This window comes from Acartia tonsa, chromosome 12 (genome assembly GCF_053477335.1).
Source record: "Acartia tonsa isolate MP-2025a chromosome 12, ASM5347733v1, whole genome shotgun sequence".
Classification (NCBI taxonomy): Eukaryota; Metazoa; Arthropoda; class Copepoda; order Calanoida; family Acartiidae; genus Acartia; species Acartia tonsa.
The window spans coordinates 20234559-20258770 of NC_137271.1; the positions used below are offsets into that span (position 1 = coordinate 20234559).

The following is a 24212-nucleotide window of genomic DNA, read 5'->3' on the forward strand; positions in this document are numbered from 1 at the left end:
TAATGTCATAAACATCAATATTAATTTTGCTTTTAACCTGATTAAATTTAAATGATTCAAATAAATACTACCTACATCTAAATATTTAGTATAAAGAACAAATATTTATAATGATAATTAAGATATAAGCAACTCCTTAACTAACTTTATCAAATGCCATTAAATATAAAATAGTATTTTAAACTTAAGTATTTGAAACTAAATCAGCATTCTATTACAAAAATCTAATATTTAAGATATAATTATCGCATAAATATAGGCATTTATGTATAAGTAAGAGGAATAGTGCCCTGGATAATTATAACCCCCCCCCCCCCTCCCCCTGTAAGGATTATAAATATGTTTTGTTTAAAATGAGGAAGAGTTTATAATAGTTATTTCTCGCATCGTATTATAAACGGCTTTCCGTGGATATAGAATGTACAATTATGAGATTAAAACTAGTTTTTTTAGCCCCGAGGTGACGAAGTCACCGGCTAAAAAAACTAGTTTTAATCTTATGATTGTACATTTCTATATTCGTAGAAAGCTGGATATAATACGATGCTAGACATAGTTTTTTCGTATGGATGAAAACCGGTTCCTATCCACCGGATTCGAATGAATACGAGAAATAGTTTTTACAATATTTTAATGATCCTAGAATTACAGCAAAAATAACATTAGTAAATCCCCTAAAAAGTTAATTGGAATTTGACTCATAAAATATTTTTGGAATTAATTAGTTGTTAGCTACAGCTACAAACACATATTTCCTTCTTACTCTTAAAGGATTTTTATACATCATAAAAGTAGCAAAAAATTAATCTCAGTTTTCCAAAATTAGGACATAATGTTTAATCATTGAATTAAATTGTCTAAATATGTAAGTGATTTAAAAAGAATGAATCTTTCTTTCTAAAACTATATTCATCTTAAATTCTGCAATGTAATAGCTACTCTATAACTTACAACAACACCTTAAGTTTTATTTAAGACAGAAGGGTGATTTTAAATAATTCTGCTATCAATAGCATCAAGTATAAACAAATTTTGACCAGTCAATCTAAAGTTTCTGAGCTAGTTTTCTTATGTATGTTGTAATCCTTTTCATGAATATAATGCATCTTATGTGACATTTAAAGAAATAATTTTTTAACTAATTCATTACGATAATCTTCTTATTCATTCAGTATTCCATTTCCTGAAAGTAGATAAAGTATAAAAATATGCATTATCAATAGGTAGCTCTGCCCTATAAAGGTGCAAAGCCAAAAAGAGATAAGAATATATAAGGGGCGTCGTAGCTCAGTGGTAACGCACTGAGTTACGGTGATGAGAGTTCGAGTTCTAGTCCCCATGTGGCAACTCGAATTTCTCAGTTGAATACATTCACGCAACTTCCCCTGGTTGTGTAAGAAGGGGATTATTGAGTAAGTTTGGATACTTAATAGTTAAGTACATAATATCAGTACTACCCCTATCCAAAGCTCCTCTGCGGAGAGCGTCATTCATTACGGTGACTTAATTTGGGACACCTGCCATACTTGGCGAGGGTGAGGTAATAATGAGTAGCTCTCATGAGATAGCGGGTCAAGTCATAATGTGCTTGAACGTGGAGCTTGATAGCCCTAGTGGCTGTACAAGTGTCTCAGCCTACTCCATGACTACTTAGGTCCAAACCCTAAGAAACTATGGCTAATCAATCCATCAATCAATCAAAGAATAAATATTATTTGTAGCTTTGGGAGCAAGCCTGCTCCACTCTCCCCCCCGCTCCTAAAAAAGATCTAATTCTTATAATACACAAATAAAAATAATTGCTTAATCTAACCCACATATCCTTGACAGAAATTGATCATTAATATATTAAAGTACAAAAATACTGTACTTTAGAGAACAATTGAAATCTGACATGCCTTAATTAACAACCAAACTATGCATAATGGACGGACCATTGTACAGATTCACACTAAATGTAAAAAGTTTCTCTTTACCTTTTTCTTATTTGTCCTTGCACTCTTAGCTTGTAAAAACTTAGAATAATCTTCTCGTATATGCCCTAAATATAATAGCATATAGAATCATAGATTAGTGGGTGGGAGATTGCAGAAGGTTGAGGTCCATAACCTCCTTAAAATCAAAATTAGGAAGGCCTGTTTTTCCATGTTTACCCTCTTAAGGCTCACACCTCCTAACAATACCCTTTGTGTGTCATTGTTCCATAAAAGCAATGCAATGATCAATCGAAACAATACTTGGTCCAAATATAAAGGAAATATTTTAAATTGTCCTCAAGCAAAACTTTTTCCTTTGGAATTTAACAATTTGTAGCTAACTTATTACATGTATGAAATGCAAAAAAAAAAGCCTTCCGTACCAATATGTGTACACTTCCTAACCAATAATGTGGTCGGATTTTACTTTTCTTTGTGCAATTCAAAGATTGTTCACCTAGACTTTGTATATTTATTTTTTACCTGGTGAAGACGTAAACTCCACACCTGAGTCTGCTTCTGACACAGAAGATTGGTGGCTGCAGGAGGCCTACAATATTATATGTTAATGTTAATATAGGTTTTATTGGGCTGCTACACAAAATGACCTCCACTTTAGGTCTTTAGGGACTAACAAATGTGCGTAAATTCTATAAAATATCATAGGCTAGCCTAGGCGTAAGGGTTTTCTTAGCCTAACATAGATATAAAGTCATATGTAAAACTTAAGGAACCCTAACTTCTAGGTACCACAAAAAAAGCATCTGATTTGGCTCATTGTCAAGTTATAATACCTGGCTGACAGAACAAACCGAGGACAAAGAAGACGTTGAGCCTGGTCTATTGCTGGAGGAGGTGGATCCTGGTCGAGTTTCACATGTTGATGACGAACCTAAAATAAGTTTTCTTAATTTAAAAAAAAAATTATTGTTTAATATTCTATCTTTTTAAGTTATATATTAAATCTTGAAAGGTTTGTACAAAGTTTTAGCTTTAATCTGAAATGGAGCCATTTGATCATCTCAATTGGAGTTTTAAGATTTATAGCCAATTGTCTTATAGCTGAAGATTAAGATATATAAGTTTTCCGGAATTTTAAAGTTAGGGGGAGATTTGAAATCTGCATCAAATTTTGAGGATTTTTTTATAAAATTCGTTTTTTCTATAATTCTTTATCTAAAAGCGGAAGTGCAATTTAAGTTAATTAATTTTGGCATCTGTGATTGGTGGATTTAAAAAATCTGCGCTCTGATTGGATGGCGTACATCATTAAACCAATTAGAGCGCAGGTAGTTTTAAATCCACCTATTCTATTGGTCAAAATTAATTAACTTAAAATGCATTTCCGCTTTTAGATAAAGAATTATACAAAAAACGAATTTTATAAAAAATCCCTAAAATTTGATGCAGATTTCAAATCTCCCCCTAACATTTAAATTCCGGAAAACTTATATATCTTACTGAAGATACCTAATATTTTTAATTAAATGTGATGGAAGTACCTCTAGGTTAAAAGGGTTCTATGATTAATAAGAAACTTTACTGCAAAGAGAGTAAAGTTAGTTTAGTTGAGCTTTTAGCGAGATCTATTGGTTCAAACACTGATTACAAACGTCGGAGTAGACAAACACAGGTTAGGTTAGATTAATACATGAATATACAAGTAATGCCACGGCAGGGGTTAGGCATTTGAAAAACGTATTAGATGTTTTAAATAGGTAAGGTTAGGTTAAGTGTCCACTTTTATATTTGTCTCTCCTGCATTTGTCCTAGGACCGATAAATAAATATACCTGAAGTAGTAGATCCAGGTCTAGATTTTGCATCTGAATACTTGCCACTACGAGATGAGGGTCTTTTCACACCCCCTCCCCCAGCAGTTGTTGGACGTAGTCTGGGGGTGCTCAGGTCTTCCTCATTACTGTATCCGTAAGATCCAGACATCTAAAATGATAGTTTTTTATCACATCATATTATAAACAGCTTTTCGCGGATATCAAAATGATTAAAACCAGTTTTGTTACCCCTGAGAGGTTGAAGGGCTGGGCTAAGTCTAATTTAATTTACAGTATGGCTTCAAAACCAATTAATATACACTGGATTAGAATCAGTTCTCAGCCATACTGGAATATCATGTATTGCATTGCATAGAAAATTTAATTAACAAGTCATACCAGTTTTGTTAGCCCCGAGGAGTCGCTGATCTTTTATTTTTTCATTTTAATATCGGCGGAAAACTGTCTATAATATAATACGATAAATAACTATGATTAATATTATCATTCAATAGTTCTCCATAACCTGAAATTTAATTATTCGACGTGATGAATTTACATTATAAATGTAGGGTTCAATAACCTACAAATGTAAACCATACAATGTGTATTGTATTTCTTAAAAAAAAAACAAGAATGACAACTTCCTAAATCCTATAACTATTTCATTTTTATAGAGTCTATATATCTATTTTCACCAAAGACGTTTCATACTTGTCATGACCCAATGTAATTGCAAGTATTTAATTTAATTTAACTTTAACCAAAGAAATAAAAATATATATAGTACTTGTGAGGGAGGTGGGTTCAGTGTTTAACAAGGTACTTTGAGGGAGAGCGGTAATATTGTTTGCAGTGAAGCTTCTCTTATGTCCTGGGTTTATATCTACTTTGTAGGAGGGTACCACTATCCTTCCAAGATTCTCCATTTAAAAAAAATTACTTGTAAGGGGAGAAAGTCATTAAAAAATCAGCATGTGACGTCATAAAAATCAGGGGTTATCCATCTCTTTTTGAGGGGTTTTTATTCCCAACTCCTCCTCTCCTAATCTCTCATTTTTATGACGTCAGAATTTTTTTTAAACGACTTTCTCCACTCACATTATCTTTCCTTCTCCTATCTTTTTCTTATCTAGTTTTCTTTTCAAAACTACAATTAAAAGTGAAGGTTCGACTCCTCCTCTCTTAGAAGCCTCAAGAGGCAACAGCAACCAGTTTAACTTTTCTAACGTAGTACAAACACTAACGAAAGAAAAGCTTCTCTTACAATGTAGGCCAATAACCCATAAAAATGTGCAACTTCATGTTGCTTACTTGGCCTAAGGATTTAGTGCTTTAAGTTTTATTTATACTTTTAGAATAACAATCACCAATGTGATATACAGGGATAGCAGTTCTGTAAATTTTATGAAATCAAGGGGTTAGTATGTTAGTGGAATAGGTTAGCCCTGAAGTGTTAGATTACTGCATGTAATTAATTCCATTTGAAATTAGTGAAAATTTGGATTTTTTTGTGGTGTAATATTGACGTAAAAGTTGTTTTGTCCTGTAACTAAAGGGAAGTTGGTAAGAAGAAATTTTCACTTAAAATTGGTTGTCAGAATCCTGGACCTGTGTTCCTGCCAATGGAAACCATGTATAGTACATCTTGTATATACAAACCAAAAATATAACGTTGAACTATTAAATCTGAAGAATACTAAAGCTTTCTTACATTTTGGATGGTAAGTTTTGTCCAGGTCATTCAACCTAAGTTTATTTATAGAAAATGTATAAATAAAGATGTTCATTTCATACCTTTATACTGTCAATATGTGTCTTATATATTTTCAAAAAAAATTATTATTTTTATAATAATTTTCAATAACATTTAACATCTAATAACAATAATAATTTGAAATGAAATGTAATAGATCTAATAAGAACTGGAAGAATAAACAAAACTTTAAGAAGTTGTTATTATTGGAAACTAATCTTGTCATGTCTTGTCATGAAATTGGATATATAAAAAACATGGATATTATGACAGGGAAAAATTTGTCGTCAATTTGGGTTGCTAATATGGACTTCATTTATTGTTCAGTTCATTCAGTAGGAGGGGAGGGAACAAGGTTTCTAAACTAAAAGACATCTTCCCCCCCCCCCATTTTTCTGTTTTATATCCTATAGTACAAAAGATGGAAGGTGATCGACTTAATTAGGCAGTAATTCAGCAAGTATTTCAGTACTTTGATTTAAGTTTCCTTCAATGGGCCATATGTTCTGATTTTTAATTATTAAACTTAATACTTATTACTAAAGACAAAGAATTATATTTATTTTTACATATTTTTGTATTTTAAGAGTAAATTGAAATTGTAATAATTAGTTAAGAGCTTTATGATGTACTTGAGGAGCTGTTTATATTAACTATAAAAAATGACGTTATATAGTACAAATGACCAATGACAGGCCTAGACACATATTAAATTACCAATGGCGGGCCAGTATACATTTTAAAGGGCCAAGGGTAGGCCAGCATGACGCCATTTTTAAAGGTTCTACCTGAGTTGAAGGCCTGAAATCTGGAAGCCTCTGATTAGCTGGAAGCTCCTCGATTTCTGAATCTTCTTCAGAGGGGGCCATTATTTCCTTAAACAACAAAAAAATCAAAACAAGATTTTCTTTTGAAATTCAATGAATGTATTTTTAGACAGACACACATACTACCTTCTACTTTGGTAATAGAAATAAAATTAATGCATATAATTGCATATATTATTTATGATAAATTGAAAATTTTATGAAAAATGGCGATTATTGTTGTTTAGAAAGACCGACACACATATATCTAACTACTTTGTCTGATCAACATTCAATTGTTATGATTATGATAATTGAAGAAAACACAGACACTGGTAAACTTTAGGGGGGCAGAGGAGTTATAAATGAATCCTCACTGTCAAAATGTTAACTTGGTGCTTTTACACAAAGTGCCACGTGATCACTGATAACTAACAAACAAATGAAGAACTACCCCTCACTCTTATATAAGAAGGGGGGTTTTTTGCTCAATAGAGTGCATTGTATGAAAGTACCGTTACCTTTATTTTGGCAGGTTCCAGTGTATCCCTTCTTTTCAATAACTTTTGGCTCCTCCAAGAATCATCTATAATTAATCAATTTAATTTTGCGTTTTAGTGAAATATTAATAAACAAGGATGACAACATCCATAAAAGCGAAGCACTGAAACGGTAGGACAAACGGACATTAACACTTGTATAATGTAAGAACTGAATAATCAGAATGCGAATATATAAGAGTCAAAGCAAAATTGTAAGTAAATTTGTTGAAAAACTGCTTGATACAGGATAATGATTATGGACACACTTACATTTTTAGGACTTGATTAAAGAGTTGATTCGCTTATAATATTGTACTTTGTTGTCCCAGGAATCAGTATACCAAAAATCAGACCAATCGGATAATTAGGTCACATACAAATTTGTTGTAAAAAATGTAAAAAAAAATCAACATGTTTAAAATGGACGTACGGACATTCTGGTAATGATTATAGAGTTGCTACGCTTTCTAACTCGTACCTAACTATTACAGGAATCACCATGCAAAATTTGAAATCGATAGGACAATTCTAACATGCCTAAATTAACGAAAAAAGCTATTTAAAAAAGTAAAAAAATCAACATGTTTAAAATGAACGTATATACGGACATTTTGGTAATGATTTTAAACTATTTTAGGATCTTGATGCAATAAAGCAGGCTGGTTTGTAAATGTTAAAAATTGGAAGATTTCATTAATCAAAAGTTCTCGCAAATATAAGTATTAAATGATAAAGAAAATTATCCCTTCTAATTTCTTAAGATTAAGGCTATTGGTGGAAATGTTTGGACATTGCATGTAAGAAAGAACTAACATTTATTTAAGATTTCAGCCAATAAAAAAACTTTAGTTTAATATCCTCACTTGTTATTTCATTATATTCAATTGTTTCAATTTTTAAAAGTTTTCTGATGAATAATTGCTACAATCTGTATGCGTAAATTTTTGATAAAATTGAAAAAAATAAAAATTACGTTTGATATAAAAATGAAAAGTTAGGGACTGTCTGTCTAGTTATTTCTTCTGGTAGGAAGGGGTGTTCTGAACAGCACCAAAATTATTCCCTCTCTTCTTAAAAACAATCAATTAAGAAGAAGTATAAACCAACAACATCCTAAAATGTCTGAAATAGCCCAACTTTCACCCAAATCATTGTAATATTAGGTCAACAAACAATGATCGCTAAGGAGGGTTGTTTAGTTACTTGTAATGTTTAAACTTATTTGCCAATAATTATAAGTTTTGCTTATTATTAATTGGGATAAAAATCAATTTATAGTCCTTGTCTGAACTCTTAATATCCCTGACAATTTTCTATGACATAAACAATTAAATAAACCTGTTCTGTTTCTGTCTTGCCAGGAGGAAGGACCAGAGTTTGGTTGCTGTTGCCAGGTATTAGAAGTAGTGGCTGAAGGTCGTCCTTTACCCGCAGAACCACGTCGTACAGCTGAAATATTCAGATATTATAGGTTTAACTCAAAGTGATTTTGCACATACTATATTCTATTATATAAAGTAGTAAGGTTTTTTTGTCTGATAACAATCTTAATAACTACTGAATCGATTAGGTTCTCTATTTTAGGTAGGGTTTAGATATAACCTCTGATGTTTTTTTTCTTCTTATTTTCAGATTTAAGGCTTGGGTTAGTTTTAAACTATTTTTCAACCTCTCTTTATCCTTCAATGTCCCTAGATGCGAAAGGCTTAGCAGATAGTGTAACATAAACAATACAAAAGAAAAGACAAGGATGACAACATTTATAAAATTGAAAATCTAAAATCAGACGGTAGGACGGACAAACATTAACACGTTTAGAATGTCTGAACTTAAATAAATTAGTTGGAAATTTCCTTAAATACAGGATAATGTTTCTTACCTGGATTACTAGTGAAACTAAAACTTTGAGGTTGTGCTTGTGAGGCTAGCAGCTGCTGGTTACCATCCCCTACACTTATCAGGTTACCAGTATCATCCTAGATAGATTATTGTTTATTAAAAGCGAAGCTTTTCAAAATAAGGACTGGTCCGTTTGTAACTGTTAGATCTTTTCATTAATAATACTTTTAGATTTATGTCATTTTACTGTGTCCTGTATTTTGCAACAGATTTATGTACAATTTGTTTGGACCTACAAATTAAGTTTCTGCTTAACAAGTTCCGAACTCTACAAGTGTTAATGTTCATTATCAATGCCGTTTTAGTGCTTGGCTTTGGATGTTGTCATCCTTTTTTTATTTATAATTAGGAATTACAAATAAATATAACAGTACGAATAATACTGCAGTAATTTAAAGAATACTTAAATGTGGGGAATTTACATGATTAACAAAAAAAACCCTAAAGTAAATGAAATAAAAGTTTTGCCAAACTTTCTAGACATAATAATACCATTTGATGATTTAATATTTTCATAAGACAGATATTTTATCAAATTATTAAGCTTATAAGTCAACATTTTTATTGTAAAAGAAAGCTTATTATAAAGAAAGATCACAATTATTTGTATGTAATATTACTTTAGTTACCTCCTAATTAATAAAAGTGCAATTTTACCCTAGATAATGCATAACTGTCTTACACATAAATATGCCATTGTTGGTTAAAGAGTAGTCACTCCATTTAAACTTTTTTTCAAGGTTATGTTTTGAATTCCATGCAATAATAAAACTTTTTAGCAGCGAAGCTACTCTTTAATTCGCTGTGTCTGTCCTTCCGTCCAACCGTAACGCTATGGGGGAAACGTGATTTTCTCGGCTGAAAAGTTTTAGTGAAGATTTCTATGACATATGCCCATCTAATCTATACATTGTTTTGTCCATTTGTCGGTTATTTGGGATGCTGGATCGATTCCTAGTTTTCATGATTTTCTCAATTCCTTTTCATGATAGACGACTGACATTTTCAGGGATTAATTAATTTTATATTCTACATAATTTCAAAAGGTTTGTTGTCATCCTTGTTGTTATTTGAATCAGGGATGAAAAATGAAATGGTAATTGATTCATAACCAATGTTTGCTGGATGATTTCCCTAAAAGAACGTACGAGCACTTAAGACCTCCCTTTTATCTTTTATATAAATTTAAATTGCCTAACCACTGGAGGGGTCCAACCATGCGAAGATTGTACATACGTGCGGTGCCCTAGCCCTGTAGGGTTACCCAGTACCCAATCTAACCCAAAGTAACCTGACCTAAAGTAATAAACAAAATAACGAAAAACCAAGTTAAAACCAACTACTGAATTAATAAATTGGAGATGGTGCCAAACCCCTCAAAAAATCACAAACCCCTGGCAAAAATATGTGCATGCAATTTATTTTACTGTTACAAGAAAATATTACAAATTATAGAGAAATTACATTTTTGGCTGGCGAAAAATTTTAAACATTTTTAAATATTTTACCTTTTCTACAGAATCATCAGATTGTTCTTTTAACTTTCCCTTCTCTTTTCTATTTCTATATCTACTTCTGAAAGAAAAATATTTATTATGCACTGTTGTCCGCGGATTGGAAAGTATTTTTTAAAAAATTAGAAATAAAATTACCTTGTGCTTGATTCAATCAACTTATACTATTTTTTTCCGATATAAAAAACGCATTTGATACAGTTGCATTAGCATGAACTTATCTAAGCTATCTTATTTTATCTGTAACTAGCGGCTACACCACTGAAAGCATCTAGAGGCAATTAGGAGGGTAATGGTACCCTCAAACAAAATAGTTATAAACGTTCACTTTATCTAAGAAAAGCTTTACTGTACAGGAGAACAATACTGGTTGAACAGTTAGCGAGATAGACTGACAAATAAAGGATAAATCAAAACGTATACCTTGAAGATTTTGGTCTGCTAGGAGCTTCATTGTCACATGTTGGTAAAGAATATTGAAGAGAAGCACAAAACCTAACAATTAAAAAATGATGATATTTTATAAAATGACTTCAAAACCAATTAATAGCTGCTGGATTAGAACCAATTCTGAGCAATACTTAAAAATAAGATATTATATCATATTATAGGCAACTTCACACGAATAATAAGTTAAAAACCTAAAAGTGATACCAGTTTTGTTAGACCAGGCCTGCGGCCTCTCATACCTGACAGAACAGGATTTAATAATATAATTTTCCATTTTAATATCCACTGAAAGCTGTCTATAATACGATGCAATAAATAACTTTTATAATATTTTACCTTTTTTCTATACTTTAAGTTAGTTTTAAACTCTGCATAATTTTTTTCAAAGTTATTTTCACGAAAGCGAAACAACTCTACATTTGAACCCTAAAGCTTGCAATAATTGAAAATTTTAATTATTTGACGTTTTCCCTGTTTCGACTTATGTAATCTTTAATGACAAAACTTCATGTCTTATCAACTTAATTATTAAAATGGTGATAATTAGGATAATTAGGCTCATCGTTAGAAGCGCTAACTTCTTAATTTGAAGCACATTGCAATGGATTTATAATGCATGGATATATTGACAGGGGAAAAGAAAAATCTTTTACTGGTGAGTTAGTTCATCCAGTGTGTGGTATAATTTTTTTAGCCACCTGGGAATATAAATTTCAAAGAGCACATGCAACATCCAAGTTATAATATATCAATTTAAACTGCCAGTGCATAAATTTTAAAACAAATTGACCCCCTAATTCTTATTCGGATTTCTTCGCATTAATAATCCTTGTTTTTATTATAAATTACTTGACAATTTACCTGATACTCCTTGAGGCCTGTTCAAAAACTTTTTGATGTTGAAGACAGCAAAACTTTTTATCAGTAAAAGGATTCATTTTTAATTCTGTTGACTCTAATAAAATAAATTAAATTTTGGACAATTGCCTCCATATGTAATTATGAGTTCTAAAAGAGAATTAATGATAATAAATCAATACAATCTGTTAAAATACATTAAATTGTTATATAGGGAAAAGATGTATGTTTCCAGTATGGCCATAGGGGTTAATAAAACTGGTTTTAATCTTTTAAAATCAATCCAGAGACGTTACCAAGGGCTGATATTATAATTTCTAATTTTAGTGGTTACCCTCATTTGCCTAGCGATCAAAGAAAGCCATCAAAGGTAGAGGATAGTGTTTTTTTGTGTTAGTGTTTTACCTTAGGTTGGGTCCCCACCCCCAGAGGACATAGCAATATAAAGGAGGGGGGTTAGTGTCATTTTCTTTTTTCATGACAATTACCTTCAGCTGTTGATTGTTGAGTGTTGTCAGTAGTTATTTCATCATGAAGAATATTTTGTGGAGAGGGACCAGACTCATCGTCTGTGCTTTTCATATCTTCTACAATCAAATCAAATACAAAGATTACTTCCAATTATTTTTTCGTCTTTATAATAAGCAGGGCTCGGCAGCCACACATCAGCCCTCTGAAGGATTCAGTTGAATCATCATATTACAACTTTAAAATTCAGCTACATGTCAGAACTTGTTCCTTAACAGACAATCTATCTATTCAAAATTGAGAGATTAAAATTTAAGCTAGAGATGCCTATTTATTGGGAAAGGTCAAATCTCGAGTAAGATCCAGGTAATAATATATCTATTTATAAAAGTGGTATTAAATACATAAGATTCTAATTAATGAACTTTAAAATTAGAATTAGAAAGTGTAAACGAACAGATTATAACATTATAAAATTAATTTTGTCATTATAAAAAAAAAATATAGGGCTTTTTAAAATCAGTGTTACACAATTTTTAGAAGCGAAGCTACTCTATAACTCGAAATGTCCGTCCGTCTGTCCGCCTGTCAGAGACAAAATGGAGGAAAATTTCTCAGCTCCTCTAAAATATAGAAGGCTGAAATTTCTTGTCAACATTCCCATTAGTATGGAGCAAAATTAAGTATTAAACATCAGTAGCAGTCGGACTGTTTTTAAGCAGTTTTTTAGCTGCTTTTCGTTTCAAAGCTTTCCAAGACATAAACCTATTTTTAAGGTTTCGTGATTTTTAGTGTTTGCATATTCTCTCCCTTTCGTTTCTTTGTTATGATAACAGATAATCTCCTGTACAACTCACTTTGTCCGTTTGTCTTTTACATAATAGATTTTGTGCTTCGCTATTTATGGATGATGTCATCCTTGTTTTAGTTCCAATCAACAAGAGAGTTCAAATAAGTGAGGTTTGAACCCCCAGATTCCACCATCAAAAATGCTAGGACGTCCGTACTTAAAAACCACTTTATTTTCTTTCTAAAAATCAGGATTAGTTCCATTGTAATAGTTGAATTAGGACAGGAGGAAGTAAGGAGGGGGGAATGATTCACTGGTAGGTTTAAGGGATACTGCCTTTGATTATTCATTTTACAATAATTAAAACTTATCTCGTTGATTACTATGATTAATTCTATTCTTTATAAAAAGTTTTTACAAACTTGTTCTCTTTATTTTTCTTAATTACAATAAGTGATCCAAGGACTAGTTTTTTACATTTTGTACATTTTTAAGAAAACTAATTTTTGAAATAGTTTTCTTACTTCATTAAAAACTTTATTTTTTTTAAAAAAGCTTCAAACTATGTATATCATAAAAGCAATCTGTAGCTGTATATATAACAAAGATATAACAAATATGGCCAGCGGATTCTTTTATATATCCTATCTTAAACCCGTTCCCGTGATTTACCACGTAGCGTCAGAGAGCTGATGGGATCGAATCTCGGTCCAACACTGCGTCATGAACAAAGTTGTTTAAAATGGTTTAAAAGCTGCTATGCCAGATGATAACAGACAATTGTAGGGGAAATGACTTAGCCCAAAACAGATGCAACTCATTATCATGAACAGTTAGGACTCTCAGACAAAGTTCGTGCAATAAAAGAGTTGCTGTTGTGTGTTAATTAACGTAATATTTTGGATGTTTGGACAACAAAGAAGATATTTGTCTCCTCTTGGTTATCCTAGGTTGTTCATGTTGGACCATTAGTGTAAAACACTAGAAAGGGAAAGGATTAAATAACTGTATCTCCCCATCGCAGTGTCCTTGTGCTGACTCTCAATTGGGTCATTGAAAATCAACCATGCAATGGTGTGGTGTGTATAAACACAGCCAAGTAGCAGAAAATAATTTGGTAGTAGACGAAGAAGGTCATTGAAAAAGGAAGGGAGGTAGTTATCTCTGTATACATCTTTATTATATATCCGTTGTTGGACATGACGTTAAATTGTCATGGAGAGCAGCTTCGCCCGTTGGAGGCAATTAATCCACTATAATATTTTTTGTCAAAAGCAGCGGTTAAACTTTCAATGTGAGCCCCGTGATTTTTTTATGATGACGTGAAAGGATATTTCCTGTATCACAGTTTACTGTTCTTCTACAATAAGATATAAGTATATTTTTGCTTCAATATTTATTTATATCACAACACACACCTGCAGACGAAGGTCGAGATTTTGTTTCTTCATTACTGCTCTCAAAATTTCTTTTCTGGCTAAAAAAAATATTATATCATGTATTTTAGTTGATTAAAAATTGGACAAAAACAAATGACTCTAAAAATACAAAGGGATTATAACCCCCCCCCCCCCCCTCCATTAGGACCTAAAAGGGTGGTAGGTTATCAATTTTAACTAATTACATACAGTAGTAAGTATTAGATCGCGCTAACCAAAGAACCAATGAGTGTTCAATTTCACATAGGCTTTGGATTGATTTATACGATTAAATTTTTAGATTATGATGGTTTAATGCTATATTCTTGTCCCCTTAATCTATAATACAGAGTAGAACTATTCTTTTCTCGTTTTTTATACAAATTACGAGCGAATGATTCTACATAGGAGGGGGGACTTCCCAATAACTCTTATGGTTTCGCCGCTAGAAGCTAAGGGCGAAGCCACTAGAATAAATGAAAGGAGGAATCTTTTACCTGTGTGGAGAGTTAGCTTCGATATCCATGATAAACTCTTCATTAGGACCTGGTCCTAGATTATCTTCAACAAATCTTTTTACAACCGCCTCATCTGCAATCTAAATAAACAAACAACAAGGATGACAACATAAATAAGAAGCGAAGCACAAAAAAATCAAGGTTGAACAGCCAGAAATAGTCGGTTATAGAGTAAATGTTCAATGGTCATAACAAGAAAAACAAGAAACCTTTTGTTTTATTATTTACATTTTTGTAGCATAACTAACAGAAGTAAATTATATACTGGATGTTTTAATGGTTTAGGGAATCTTCACAATATAATCAGTCGTATATCTTGAATAGCAAACTAGAAATTTACACTTTCCTCATGCCGTTTCATACTGACGGACGGACATACAATGTGAAATGTTTAGATAGATAGGTAATGAAATTAATTTCATTATCAAAAGCTATGAAAAATGTGCATTTATTTTGTAACTTTGTTCAGGTCTTTCCATAAAACTTTACAATCATTAACCACAAAGCTTTTCTACATTTAGGTTTCTTATGCCAGTTAATAATAATCTTAAAAGGGAGTCAACTTTGTAATTATCACAAAAAATTCAACATTGTTGTTTTAGCTTTTATCTTTTTATGATACAAAATTTGGATAAATACAATTTTAAGGCATTATACTCTGAGGATTTTTTTTCAATTTTGAAAATTTGAGTTCCTCCCTCCCCCCCTTAAAATCCTCTTAGGATTATTTTTTATCAATTTTGAAAAAAATTACTATCTTAATTTGAAAATGTAGGTTTTATCAACGTGTCGTCCTTGTTTTCTATTTATAACTTGGTGAATCTATTTTTATATAAATAGTTATTACGCCTCAAACTAATAGTTCTTTTATTTATGAATAAATTTTTTTAGTCATCAATAGATAGGAAACAAAATATCATAAAAGCTAGAGACAAATTTTGCAGAGACAGAAAAAAATCACACTATGAATTAAAATGTTATAAAAAGCACCCATTTATCTTATAAAACTGACACATACCCAATAGAACATAGGTAATACGCCCCTAGAGGCATCTAAGGGTTCTTGAGGTACAGATGGCTTGACTCGACCCCTCCTTATTTTTTTGCAAAAGAAAAAGTAAAAAAATTAACGGGGGTTGGAGGTTAGTACCTTCCCTAAATCAGCTATAAACCTTCCCAGGACATATAAGAAGCTACACTGTAAAGGGGAATCATATGATCCTTCACTACAGACAAAAATACCTTGCTACTTTATATTATACTAGTGGTTCCGCCCCTAGCCTCTAGGTGCTTTTTTAAAAATATATATAAACATATAAAACATTAAAATTAGAAAAAAATGAACATTTTTGTTTGGGGGGGGGGGGAATTTTCATTTTTGGGGGGGTTGTTGGTGCCAAATTTGTTCAGCAGTTACTGAGATTTTACAAAAAAATGTAAATACATTTTTTTTTTGGGGGGGGGGTGGTTTTTTTTAGTTTTTTTTTGGGGGGGGGGGAATCCCACCCCCCAAGAAAAAAGCTTAAAACCACCCCAGGACCAATAGTTATATACCCTGAAGAGTAGAATACAATCGGTTCAGTGGTTACCGAGATCTTAAGCTTCAGACGGACGGACGGACAGACAGACGGACGAACATACAGACAGACAAACATCAAGCTACTTTGTATTATAGATTATAAGATTGTTTCCCTTACCTTTGAATCTGGCTGTTGTTCATTATCAGACATCTCTATGTCAGCCGTTGCTTCTACAAAAATAAGTACATTTAAAATTTTGTGGTTAATTGTTCTTTTTTTCTAAAGCAGCCGGTGGCAGCAGCATTTTTAGTGCAAATTTCTAGGAAAAAATAAGATTGCTACTGAATAAAAATTCTAGCTTCGGTTGCGGATGAAATTATCCCTAAAAAGGCGAATTACCTAGACTGCGTAGCCAGGAAGATAGGGTACATTTGGCAGTTTATTTCACCATGGTTTTATAATAATGTTTTTTCAAATTTGGATACTTTATTGATTGGTTCATTAAGTTGTGAGTTAAAACAACTGCTTTTGTAATCTATATTATACAAAGTAGCTTGATGTCTGTCCGTCTGTCCATCTGTCCGTCTGAAGCTTAAGATCTCGGTAACCACTGAACCGATCGGATATATCAGAGTATATACCTATTGGTCCTGTGATGGTTTTAAGCTTTTTTCCTGGGAGGTGGGACACCCCCAACTTCCCCAAAAACTAAAAAAAACTGCTGAACAAATTGGGCTGTACCCTTCTGGGAATATACCAACTGGTCCTCTGGTGGTTTTAAGCTATTTTCTTGGGGGGAGGGTGAGACACCCTAACATCCCCCAAAAAAAATCTCAACTTTCAAAATTTTAATTTTTTTTCTTTTTATAAACAAAAACCAGTAAGTGGGGTGGAGGAACCCCACTGCACCATGGGGCGAAGCCCCCATGAATCCACCCCCCCCCCCCAAAAAAAAAAAATTCTAATTATTTTTTTACAAGGTTTAATTTTTGTGTATGCGAACAACCTGGGTTTAATTTTTACGAATTGAAATTTTTGTGCGTATATCGCAAAACCTGGGTTTAATTTTACCACAGAGTAATTAAACAAAGAATAACTTTTTGAATACTTCTATTTAGGAGGGTTGACTTCCCATTACTTCATAGGGCGAAGCCCCTAGAGGCTAGGGGCGAAGCCGCTAGTCTAAATAAAAAGTAATATGTGTATCATCTTTGAAAATTTACATCATTTTCTAACCCCTTTAGATCACTGGTGTGGCTGGTAATGTATAGCATTTCTTTCATAGGTTATGAAATCGCGCAGCTGCCAAACTATTATATAAAGGTTTCATTTTTTATTAGTCTATAATTCGACATGTCCGTCTGTCCGAGACAGAAAGGGAAAAACTTGATATTCTCGGCTCCTATATAAAATAAAAAGATGCAATTTTCATGGATTAAATATGATAACATTCTTCATATTTTCACTAGGTTTCATTAAGATTGCAATCGAGTGCTAGATCGATACCTACATTTTAAAGTTTTATGATTTTCTTTACTTCTATTTTATTTTTGGAGATTTTTAGGGAAATGAGTTCACAATTTAAATATCCCCACAAAGTTTCATTAAGATTTGCTTATTATTTGAGGTGCTAGATCGATTCCTAGATTTTGACGTTATAAATAATACAAAGTTTCGTGATTTTTATAGTTTAATGTTTTTTTATGAAACTGCTCTATAGTTCATTTTTTTCCGGATATCCATCCATATTTTTTTAGCTTCGCTTCTCATAGATGTTGTCATCCATGTTTTTGGAATGTTATTTAATTTTTTATTTCTAAATTTTTATTTGATTTCGTTGAATTTATTGATTTTATAAACAAACAAAAAATAGCATTTTTATTATTCTCTGAAGAAATTAAATAATTCAACAATATCCCTCATTTAAACTAAATGTACCCCCCCCCCCCTTATGTAAATATATTTTCAGATTAGAGACTAGAACTATTTGTAGTGTAATCTTATGTTAAGTTAGGATATGCTCGGGAGAGCTCCCCGCAAGGATAATGCCCCAAATTATTATAAATCATAGGTAAATAAATTGGGGAGGGGGAGCGTGGTTTTGGAGATAAGGGATTATACCATAATTTTTATATTAGGATGAATAAACAAACCAAAACGTATTATGTTATATTGAAATATTTGAAATGACGTAATTTTAAAACACACGGGCCGGAAAATATATAATAAATAACAGAATAATAGATAGTTCATTTGATCATAAAAAAAATTTTATTCAAAAAATTTTGTTAAATTTTTGGAAGATTTTTTTCCAAAGTTGGAATGTCTCTAACAGAGAGCGTTCTACTTTGTATTTTAGATAATTGAATTATTATATAAAGATGACTCGTTAAAAGATTATATAGTGAGTCAATAGAATAAAATTAATAGTACCTTCTATGTCTTTTTTTGTCGATTTTCCTTTTAAGTAACTTTCAATAGAAGTAAAAAAATTTTTTCAAAAAGAAAGCTTTAAATTATTTAGAACAGAAATTGTATTTTTTATGTTTTTTTGTTTTATTTAATGATAGCGTTCTTGTAGTCAGGTAGATGTCGGGTTCGAGTTTGGACTACAAAGCGCCATACTACATGTACTGAAAAGGTAAAAGTAAAATTGGGGAAATATCTGGCCCATAAAGAGGGGCAACCCATTATCATGACCAGTTACAACTTTCAGACAAAGGTTGTGCAATCTAAGGTTAATTGTCTGTTTGATGTTACTTAACTTGATATCCTATAGTGGGGGTTAGAGTTTGCAACCCATTACACTTGGGTTCTTTAGATAATGTTTTGAAATCGAAGAATAACCGCACCTAAATGTAGTAAAACAAATCTAATATGTATAAATGTGAAAAAATAGAGGGACCACAAGCTATATGTAACTTTACCAACGGAGTGGGGACCCTGTGCCGACTTCCAATTCAGCCAATACCGTTGGAAATATAAACTAAGCCAAGTTGCCACCAACAAGCAGAATGCAATTTGCTAGCAGACAAACAATGTACTCACTACATGGGCTAAATAGTTGTGTGGAATGTATATCTATACTAATACATTTATTGTGCTTATAAAGATTTGCCGCTGCTTAAACTTTATTTTAACTAAAAACGTATTTTCAAGTTGGAACAAGGAAAATCAACATAAGAACATGATTTCACGTTTTAATTTGTCAGAAAAAATTAAATATCCAAATTAATGAGATTTGAAAAAGTTAGATTATCTTCATTTTCTTAGAAATTAACTAAAATTAAAGTTTGCTTATCGTTAGTTCTATTTTTGTTACTAAGCCTTTTTTAATAATGTGTAATTTTTTGTACACTTTGACTTTAACTTTAATCAAGCATACCAAAGCAAAAACTACCCAAATGAGGGAGGATATAATTGGCTGTTTATTAAACTAGTCCCCAAAGTTTCATAAAAGCGTTTTATTGTTCGTTGGCTTGACAATTGAATTATATTTTAAATGCGTCGTTTAAGTCAAAGTGTCGTTAATTATCATTTTTATAATATTGATTATAACTTAGTTACAAAGAGCAAAAACAAGGATTGCAATATCCATAAGTTGCGAATCTATAGCATAAAACAATCATGGATGGTAGGACAACGTGATTTAACAAGCTTTTTAGTGGTCTTAATTAAAATTGTTTTACCATGACTGATAGACCAACGGACCAAGTATACTATGTACTGAAAGTTCATTGGAAAGGAATATCTTTGACAAACAATAATCTGCAGTCTATCTGAGATAGCAGCCAAAAAACATGACATTTTACTTTTAGCATTACAGACTGATTGACGGCCTGACTGACATACATATGGACATACTGAGTGAATTTTAAAGTAGCCTTACCACCGAGAATTATGTCTCAATTCTCGACAGAAGTACATTTATAGTGCGACTTGGATACGATTTGTTTCAAGATTTCCAGAGACAATATGTTTTTAAGCAGCGGCTACTGAATTGAAAAAAGTAATCACGCAGTTGCTAGAAGATTTTTATTGCAGCTGCCATGACTTATTTTTCTGACCTTCAGGAAGTTTAATCTGTGTATTGCCCGCATCTCCATCAGGATTGGAATCTATAGAGTCTTCTTTGCATAAGTCTTCCATTATTCTAAAAGAAATATAAACAAGGATGACAACATCCATAAGTAGCGAAGCACAAAATTTCTTGAATGGGACTGACGGTCATTGTTGTTTTCTTCAAACGACGGGAAATTTAATTTTGATATCTTTAACTGAAAAAATTTTGAAAATCGATTAATAAACACCAAAGATATGGGGGAAAATATAAAAATAGCCAAAAACCTGCAAAAAAGCAGTCTGACCGTCATTGTTGATTTCTTCAAATGACCGGAAATTTAATTTTGATATCTTTAACTGAAAAAAATTTAAAAATCGGTCCATAAACACTAAAGATATGGGGGAAAATGTAAAAAATATAAAAATAGCCAAAAACCTGCAAAAAGGCAGTCTGACCGTCTTTGTTGTTTTCTTCAAACAATGGGAAATTTAATTTTGTTATCTTTAACTGAAAATTGTTTGAAAATTGGACCATAACAACCAAAGATATGGGAGAAAATGTAAAAAATATAAAAATAGCCAAAAACCTGCAAAAAGGCAGTCTGACCGTCATTGTTGTTTCTCCAAACGACGGAAAATTTAATTTTGATATATCTAACTGAAAAAATTTTGAAAATCGGACCATAAACACCAATGATATGAGGAAAAATGTGGAAAATAGAAAAATAGCCTAAAACCTGCTAAAAAGCCGTCCGACCGCCATTGATATTTTATAGTTAATTGTGCTCCTTAATAATGGGAATGTTGTCAAAAAATTTCAGCTTTCTATCTTTTATAGGAGCTGAGTAAATCCCATTTCCCCCATAGCGTTACGGACTGACGGACTGACGGACAAAGTGAATTATAGAGTAGCTTCGCTACTAAAAAAAACAGGCACTTTGTATGAAGTAAGGCTAGTTGGGTGTTAAAGGTAATGTCAAAGTACAGATTACAATACGTGCGTCATATAACCATAAAAGATTTAAGTGGAACCCACTGATTTTATGTGCAGATTAAATTTAACGATAAAAATAGAAAATATGTCTTGACTATTTAGACATAAATTTTAGAGGGCAGCATTAAGCCGTTCTAATTCTCTTCAATATTTTTGTATAAATTAAAATTTAATTTAGTTTTTTCCGGATCATGTTACTTGTAGATGAAGCGCTGCACTTACAAGTAACATGTTTAACTTTGCTAAACCTACAAGTAACATGTTAAAGGGAGATAAAAAAAAAAGGAGATAGGCAGACAATGTTAGTTATATTTTTATTGAAAATAAGCTTTTTAGTCATTTCTAAAGAACTTCAAAACCCAAACAACTTCCTTCATCTTGAACCAAATTAAACCAGAACCTTCTTACAAAGTTATTTGGATGAATACATGTGGAGGGATCGCTATAATGATAATGCATTTTACAATTTGTGCAACCAGATTGCTATTCAATATCATGTGTAATTATTTAATAATATTTTTGCATAATCAAAACCATTATTAATAAATTTTTAGCTAGCGAATTAATCTTAATTGTTTCTATTTATAATCATATAAGTATCTCTATAGGGAATGCTGCACCTACAAGTAACATGTATGAGTTTGCTGCATCTACAAGTAACATGTGATAAGCGCTGCATCTACAAGTAACATGATCCGTTTTTCCCCCTACTCTAACTATTAATGTAACGCACCTGACATAGCAGCAGTAGAATAAGAAAATGCTTTTACAAAACTTTGAGGACCAGTGTAATAAACAGCCCATTGTCCCCTCTTTCTCTCTCTTGAAATCATACCACAAAAATGTCTGTATCTTTGATAGCACCCGAGTAAATTACATATCTGCATAGAAAGTGCAGTCAATATTTTTTTTTCCTTTAAATAATATTGTAGTTTTTTTTATAAAAGATAGCTAAATAATAATTCATAATTAAAACAAGGATGACAACATCCATAAGTAGCGAAGAACAAAATTTCGTGGATGGGACTCACGGTCATTGTTGTTTTCTTCAAACGACGGGAAATTTAATTTTGATATCTTTAACTGAAAAAATTTTGAAAATCGATTAATAAACACCAAAGATATGGGGGAAAATGTAAAAAATATAAAAATAGCCAAAAACCTGCAAAAAGGCAGTCTGACCGTCATAGTTGATTTCTTCAAATGACCAGAAATTTAATTTTGATATCTTTAACTGAAAAAATTTTGAAAATCAGTCCATAAACACCAAAGATATGGGGGAAAATGTAAAAAATATGAAAATAGCTAAAAACCTGCAAAAAGGCAGTCTGACCGTCATTGTTGTTTTCTTCAAACGATGGGAAATTTAATTTTGATATCTATAACTCAAAAAAGTTTGAAAATCGGACCATAAACACCAAAGATATGGGGGAAAATGTAAAAAATATAAAAATAGCCAAAAACCTGCAAAAAGGCAGTCTGACCGTCATTGATGGTTCTCAAAACGACGGAAAATTTAATTTTGATATATCTAACTGAAAAAATTTTAAAAATCGGACCATATACACCAAAGATATGAGGAAAAATGTGGAAAATAAAAAAATAGCCTAAAACCTGCTAAAAGCCGTCCGACCGCCATTGACGTTTTATAGTTAATTGTGCTTCTTAATGAAGGGAATGTTGTCAAAAAATTTCAGCTTTCTATCTTTTATAGGAGTGATTAAATCCCATTTCCCCCATAGCGTTACGGACTGACGGACGGACGGACGGACAAAGCGAATTATAGAGTAGCTTCGCTACTAAAAATTATTTTATCATATTAAATTAATAGGAATCGCACTTTTCAGATAAAAGGCAATCAAAATCCTTATTTATATTATAAAAACTGCAATTATTCCAAAAAATTTATTGGTTTTAGTGAAAATTGACTGCACTTACTGCATAGGGTTACGGACAAAAACAATTATAGAGTTTGTTTTGCTATTAAAATCAGTTTTATAAGAAAACTTTTGAAAAGTTTTTTAAAGCTCTAAAAATATGATCTGATATAAAATAAGACACTGTTCTTATAACTAAATTTAGAGCCTTTTAACAATAGAGAAAAAAATTTTTCAAACAATTTTACCCAATTCATAAGAAATATTTGATGTAAATTTTTGCGAACAATTAAGTATTTGGGTCAGATTTAAATATCATTGACATTTACATGGATATATAGAAATTTGCCGTCAATTTAGGTTGCTAATATGGACCTCATTTATTGGAAAAATAATTACAGAAGCACAGTAGATTGTTATACAGAGAAAATTATACGAAGGATAATGAAAAAATTTTAAAATTGAGTGTTTTAAATTCTTTTCAAAAATCACCAATGGACTAATAAAGTACCCTCAATAATTACACATACAGAAGACATACGGAATAGGGTGGGTTGATTTTGGACATTTTTTTCTGAGACTAAAGCGGGAACTTGCACATGATTTTTATAAGCATAATACACTTCTGGATGATTTTGCTATTTAGATAAATTTTAAATCATCGATAGGTGTATTATACTCATAAAACTCATATGCAAGTTCCCGCTTATTTCAATAATAAAATTTAAAAAATCGACAGAAGACTAGAATAGCTTGGCTATTGAAAAAAATGAACTTACCTAAATTTTCTCGGGGCAGGATCTAGCTTCTTTAGATGTGGAATATATCTTTTCATTCTCTCCTTATAGTCCGTAGCTTCAGATATTATATTTCCTCTGATTTTCAAGATAGTTGCATATTTATATACTGTTTAATAATGTGACTTGCGCCAGAATCCATAGCATCTAGGGTCTATATATTCGAAGAAATATTAAAGGGCAGAAAAATACC

At 31.7% G+C, this 24212-nt stretch overlaps 1 protein-coding gene across 1 annotated transcript; it reads right to left on the bottom strand.

The window, feature by feature from the left end:
• Nucleotides 1–608: 608 nt before the first annotated feature.
• On the bottom strand, nt 609–24093 carry LOC145333407 (uncharacterized). Its single transcript, XM_080178524.1, has 18 exons — nt 24002–24093; nt 20357–20442; nt 16467–16519; nt 14749–14849; nt 14252–14310; nt 12064–12162; nt 11579–11672; nt 10691–10762; nt 10262–10328; nt 8734–8830; nt 8193–8303; nt 6834–6898; nt 6295–6381; nt 3769–3919; nt 2771–2868; nt 2460–2526; nt 1977–2041; nt 609–1183 (listed from the first exon to the last, which is right to left on the bottom strand). The coding sequence occupies exons 1-18, from the start codon at nt 24055–24057 to the stop codon at nt 1169–1171; spliced, it is 1443 nt and encodes a 480-aa protein (XP_080034650.1). The 5' UTR covers nt 24058–24093; the 3' UTR covers nt 609–1168.
• Nucleotides 24094–24212: the final 119 nt, after the last annotated feature.

Bases quoted from the DNA above. Each gene is read 5' to 3' on its own strand.
- LOC145333407 (XM_080178524.1), bottom strand. From the start codon at position 24,057: ATGAAAAGATATATTCCACATCTAAAGAAGCTAGATCCTGCCCCGAGA. The intron at 16,520-20,356 runs GTCAGAAAAATA...TTATTTTTGTAG, and splicing joins ACAGATTAAACTTCCTGAAG to AAGCAACGGCTGACATAGAG. The intron at 3,920-6,294 runs GTAGAACCTTTA...CTATCATTTTAG, and splicing joins ATTTCAGGCCTTCAACTCAG to ATGTCTGGATCTTACGGATA.